The sequence below is a fragment of the Camelina sativa genome, chromosome 5, assembly GCF_000633955.1.
Source record: "Camelina sativa cultivar DH55 chromosome 5, Cs, whole genome shotgun sequence".
Lineage (NCBI taxonomy): Eukaryota > Viridiplantae > Streptophyta > Magnoliopsida > Brassicales > Brassicaceae > Camelina > Camelina sativa.
This window is the reverse complement of record NC_025689.1, coordinates 16342550-16348239: the sequence shown is the minus strand read 5'-3', so window position 1 is coordinate 16348239 and position 5690 is coordinate 16342550. Positions and strand designations below refer to the sequence as shown.

Below are 5690 nucleotides of genomic sequence, written 5' to 3'. Positions count from 1 at the left end.
CGACTACGTTACGACTAATATGTAAAATTATAAACGCAGTCGTAACCTTGTCGTTATGTAGTCCCTCAGTTACGACTATCTAGGTAGACACATACAAGTCACCAAATTAGGCGACTATATTACGACAATATCGGCGGGTCGTACAGGTTGTCGCTTATTAGTCGTTATTTAGCGACTATTATGCGATACTTTCGGTGAGTCGTAACGTAGTCGTATAATAGTCGTAACATGTCGGAATTAAAATTCACGTTTTCTTCGTTTGGGGGTTGTGTGTACTTATATTACGCGACTGAATTTTAGTAGTCGCTTGGTAGTCGCCAAAATTGCCTATATATACGAGCTTCACCACTTCTTCTCTTCTCACTCATAAAAACACAAACACATTTGTGAAAATTAAAAAAAAAAAAAATCTTCCAAAAAAAAAAAATATATATATTCTACATTCTTGTATAATGTCTGGGAATTACAATTATAGTAATTCTCGAGAGTGGATGTATAAGAGGTTTGATGAAGTGACGGGCAATTTTTCGGCAGAGTTTACAACGGGGATGGAGCAATTCATGGAATTTGCAAATAGTCAATCTCTAGCACAGAATAATGGGGGTATGTTTCATTGTCCTTGTAGTCGTTGTAAGAACGATAAGTTTATGTCGGGAAAAAGAATTTGGAATCATCTTTTTAGCAATGGATTTATGCCTGATTATTATATTTGGTATAGACATGGGGAAGAAATCAATATGGATATAGGAACAAGTTATGTTGGTAGTGATCAAGAAGTGGGTAATGTAGATGTGGGTAATGTAGTAGAAAATCCATATGTGGATATGGTGAATGATGCATTTCGTTATAATGTGGGTTTAGATGATAACTATCATGAGGGTAGTTCTCAAAATGTAGAAGAACCAATACGTAATCATTCAAAGAAATTCTACGACTTGTTAGAAGGCGCAAAAAATCCACTATACGATGGTTGCCATGAAGGTCACTCACAATTATCGTTAGCTGCTCGATTCATGCAAAATAAGGCGGAGTATAATATGAGTGAAAAGTTAGTGGATTCGGTGTGCGAAATATTGAATGAGTATTTACCAGAAGGAAACTAGGCAACGGGTTCACATTACGAGACGAAAAATTAATGCGCAATTTAGGTCTCCCATATTATACAATTGATGTTTGTATTAACAATTGTATGATATTCTGGAAAGATGACGAAAAGGAAAAGACTTGTCTGTTTTGTGGTGCTCAAAGATGGAAGCCAAAGGATCCTCGACGTAGTACCAAAGTACCATACAGTCGTATGTGGTATCTACCTATTGCTGATAGTTGAAGAGGATGTACCAGAGCCACAAGACTGCAGCAGCGATGAGATGGCATGCTGAGCACAAATCTAAGGAGGGAGAAATGTGTCATCCTTCAGATGCGGCGGAGTGGAAATATTTTCAAGAACAAAATCCTCGATTTGCAGAAGAACCCCGTAACGTTTATCTTGGATTATGCACTGATGGGTTTAATCCGTTTGGCGTGTCTCGTAATCATTCATTGTGGCCTGTGATCTTGACTCCATACAATCTACCCCCTGGTATGTGTATGAACGAAGAGTTCTTGTTTCTTACAATTTTGAATTCTAGGCCAAATCATCCGCGAGCTAGTCTGGATATCTTCCTCCAACCTTTGATTGAGGAGTTAAAAGAGTTGTGGTCTACTGGAGTCGATGCATACGATGTTTCCTTGAATGAAAATTTTAATCTAAAGGCAGCGCTAATGTTGGTATAAGTACTCAATCTTTGATGGTTCTTAATAGGTTCTGTTTTGTGCCTATATATATGTATAAGTACTCAATCTTTGACATCTGTTTTGTGTTGGACCTATATATATGTCTGTTTTGATTGTTCTTAATAGGTTTTGTTTTGCATTGGTCGTATATACATAAGTATAAGTACTCAATCTGTTTTGACATATGTTTTGTGTTGGTCCTTATCTGTTTTAGAACATTGACATCTTTTTTGATGTTTTGTGTTTGCAGGTTTACTCACGACGATAAGGAGCATTACTAAAAATTTTACAAATAAATTTGATGGTCCATACTACAGCTGGACATGTGTGCCTCGGGACAGACAACAGAGATGGTTCATTGAGTTTGCTGTACAGTTTTCTTCTCTCTTAACCTTTTCACATATAGGTTTACTTGTTGAGTTTCCACTAACATCATTATATTGTCTTTGCTATGTAGAAAACACACACATGGGATCCTTTGATTACTGGGACAGTTCAACAGTTTTTTGAGCTCATCTGCCAACGCCGGATGAAAGACATGATTTGCAATGCCAAGACTAGTGGAGAGCGACCAATATGGATCAGAGATACTATTTGGCAAACAATGGTTGATTATTGGGAGACTGAAGAAGCACAACAAAGGAGTGTCACCTACTCTAAAGCTCGTATGTCTGATCGTGGTGGTCTTGGTCCTCACGTCCACTTATCAGGTTCAAAGTCTTATCAACAAATCCATAACGAAATGGTTAGTAACTTTTATATACCCATAAATTTTGTTTTTCTTTACATTTGGAGCTTTAAATGATGTCATAACCCTTGATTCTTTTGTAACATTGCAGGAAAAGGAATTGGGAAGACCGGTTAGTCTTGGTGAGGTTTTTATTAAGACACATACCAAGCCAGATGGTACTTATGTTGACAGGAAGGCAGAGCAAATCTCTCTCAATTATGAGAAGAACTTGCAGCAGAAGTTGTCCGACCTTGGGGAACATACTTCACAGCCTCCAGAGCTCACAGCAGATGATTACACAAACATCTTTATTCAGGTAAATATCACTTTTCACAACCCACATTGAATTATCTTTTGATTTCTACAGCCTCTTTAACGTTTGTTTTTCTCTTTGTTTTCTTGTAGTCTACTCAGAAAGATTCACGAGGAAACCTGTATGGAGTTGGAAGTCTTAAGCATACTCTTCAACCTCTTCTCAATGGCTTGGCAAACCAACAACAAGAGTCTGCAATGTTTCAGTCATTGCAAGAGCAAATGAGGGAAACTCAACGTCAAATCGAAGAGCAGGCTGCTTATAATTCTCGCCGTGATGCAGAGGTTGCTGCTCGTGATGCAGAGCTTGCTGCCCGTGAAGCACTACATTTCCAAGCTGTGGCTGAGCAGAAGGACAAGTTAGAGCATTTGTCCTTAGTCGAGAAGTACCTGCGCAAAACTGACCCTGCCTTTATAGAGTTTATGAAGACTCAATCAGCTGAAGCAACCACAGAGCCACTCTCAACCACACTCCCTGCAACAGCTCCACCTTCAAATCCGGTTCCTTAACAGTGATGCTTTGTAGGTTAACTTCTCACCTACAATTTCATAGACCTAACTAATTAGCTTGTCTCTTTTGTTGAACTTCTCTCTTTTGTTGAACTTGTCTCTTTGTTGAGACACATGTATACTTGGTATGCATTTGTCTCTTTTGGTTTGTATATTTGTCTTGTGAGAAACTTGGTCTTTTGGTTTGTATTATAAATCATGGTTAATATGATTTTATTGCCTTAATCTTGTTTTTGTTCTAATATGACTTTATTGCCTTAATATTGGTTTCATAATATTTTGAGAAACAGGTACCAATTTCAATTTAAAAAATTTATAAATTTGTTTTCCACAAAACATTAGTCGCTAAACAAATTTAAATTACATTATTAATTTGTTTAGAATAGTAGCCAAATAGTCGTAAATAAGCATGTTATGACTACGTTACGACTACAAGCAAAATTACTGTATATCATGATTAGTCGTAAATTCGTCGTAACCGAGTCTTCAAATGTTACGACTACACTACGACTCCTTTACAACTGCCTATATAACTGCTGGTTATTCGTAACTCTGTCGTATCGTAGTCGTAATTATTTACGACTCTGTTACGATTATTTTTACGACTATGGAATTTTGTCGTACAGTAGTTGTTAAATAACGACGAATTCTTTTACCGATTAAGGATTTACCACTACACGTTTTAGTCGTAACTGAGTCATAAACAGTAAATTAGCGACTACTTAATGACTCTGACTGTAGTCGGGAATAGACTGTTTTCTTGTAGTGCCTTTACGACATTTCTATTCCTACTTCGTAGAGAAAAAAAGATGGTCACATCTTCCACAAAAAGTTAACCCTCAATCAAACGTTTCTTTTTTGGGTGAATTACTCAAATGTTACTCATTTTAGGTAATATTACCAGAATCTACAAAAAACTTTTTTATTACTAGAATGTTTCGGATATTTTCAAAATACCCAGCGTGCCCCTGTTTTATGTTACCGGAAAAAACGTTATTACAAAAATGCCATTGCCACGTCAGACGCCACGTCAGAAATCGCTGACATGTACCATAACTTAGCCGTAACGCGATACAAAGTATGTTGCGGCTGAATTATAGGTATGTTGCGGCTGAGTTACTCAAAAAAACATTTGAGTAAGAGCGGACGGCTGACTTATGAAAATCTGGCTGAGTTACGCTTATAAGTCAGCCAAGAGTTATGGCTGACTTATTAAATTTGGCTGAGTTATGCGCATAACTCAGCTGTAGTAATGGCTGAGTTTTCACCTGATGGTTGAGTTGTCAAGATTTTGGCTGAGTTATCGCTACGACACGGTTGAGTTGTCAAAATTTTGACTGAGTTATCACAACGACACGGCTGAGTTGCCATTTTCCGACTGGCTGAGTTATGAAAAATGGCTGACTTATGAGATGTAGTTACGGCTGAGTTATGGTAAAAAAACTATAACTCAGCCGTAATAGGCTGACTTATCGACAAGTCAGCCGTTTGACGGCTGACTTATTGGCAAAAGATTAATTACTAGAATGTTTTTCAGTTACGGCTGACTTATCAAACGATACGGCTGAGTTACATATTTTCAGTTCATGAAGCGGCTGAGTTTGGCAGCAATTTTTTTTGCTTTTTAATTACTGTAATGTTTTTCGTGTTGTGGCTGAGTTTTAGTTAGGCTGAGTTATGGTATTGTTTCATGGCTGATTTGCCACGTCGGATGCAGCATCCATGTCAGCATTCCATGTCATCATCTTTTTCTCCGGAAATACGAAACGTCGTTCGACTCTGGTTCTTCAACTGGTTAATAAGTGAACTATTTTACCTTCTTATTCACCTTGTTCTTCTACTTCTTCTTCACTTTCTTCTTCACACCTTGTTCTTCTACTTTTGTTCTTCTCCACCTTGTTCTTCATTATATTTCATGGATCCAGTGCCGGTACTAGTTGTGTCCGGTAATTGGATAAAGACACAGAGATATGTATTTAACTCCGACGAGAGAGGGTGTATAGTTGTGCAGATAGATGGAGGCACAACATACGACAAGCTTGTTAAGCTTGTTCTTGAAGACTACGGATTGGACTCGTTTAGACATGAGCTAAAGCTGAGCTACATGTTCTCGAACAGGGCAATGAAACATATGGCGCATGATACTCCACCAGTTTTTGTCTCCAATGATCGACAGTTGCAATGTTTTTTGGGTCTATGGAAAACCGATCAGCTACGTCTCTGTGTAGAGTTTTCGGCGAAAGAGTCTACATAAACTAGTGGAGCTAGAGGAAGTATGATTCGGCGAAGCAGAGACTTGAAAGCAGAATCTACCCCCCGTGTGCGGTGGGGGATTTGAAGGCACTTGTTTTGATTATGGTAAGAT

The 5690-nt window shown here is 38.1% G+C and overlaps 1 protein-coding gene across 1 annotated transcript; it reads left to right on the top strand.

Annotated features, from left to right (window-relative positions):
• On the top strand, nucleotides 2378-3348 carry LOC104789310. The gene is made up of 3 exons (XM_010515031.2): nucleotides 2378-2518; nucleotides 2613-2819; nucleotides 2909-3348. The coding sequence occupies exons 1-3, from the start codon at nucleotides 2378-2380 to the stop codon at nucleotides 3323-3325; spliced, it is 765 nt and encodes a 254-aa protein (XP_010513333.1). The 3' UTR covers nucleotides 3326-3348.

What these genes read in the sequence shown, in the direction of transcription:
- LOC104789310 (XM_010515031.2), top strand. Translation starts at nt 2,378, where the DNA reads ATGGTTGATTATTGGGAGACTGAAGAAGCACAACAAAGGAGTGTCACC. An exon ending in AACAAATCCATAACGAAATG is followed by an intron (nt 2,519 to 2,612) that starts GTTAGTAACTTT and finishes GTAACATTGCAG; the next exon opens with GAAAAGGAATTGGGAAGACC. An exon ending in ACACAAACATCTTTATTCAG is followed by an intron (nt 2,820 to 2,908) that starts GTAAATATCACT and finishes GTTTTCTTGTAG; the next exon opens with TCTACTCAGAAAGATTCACG.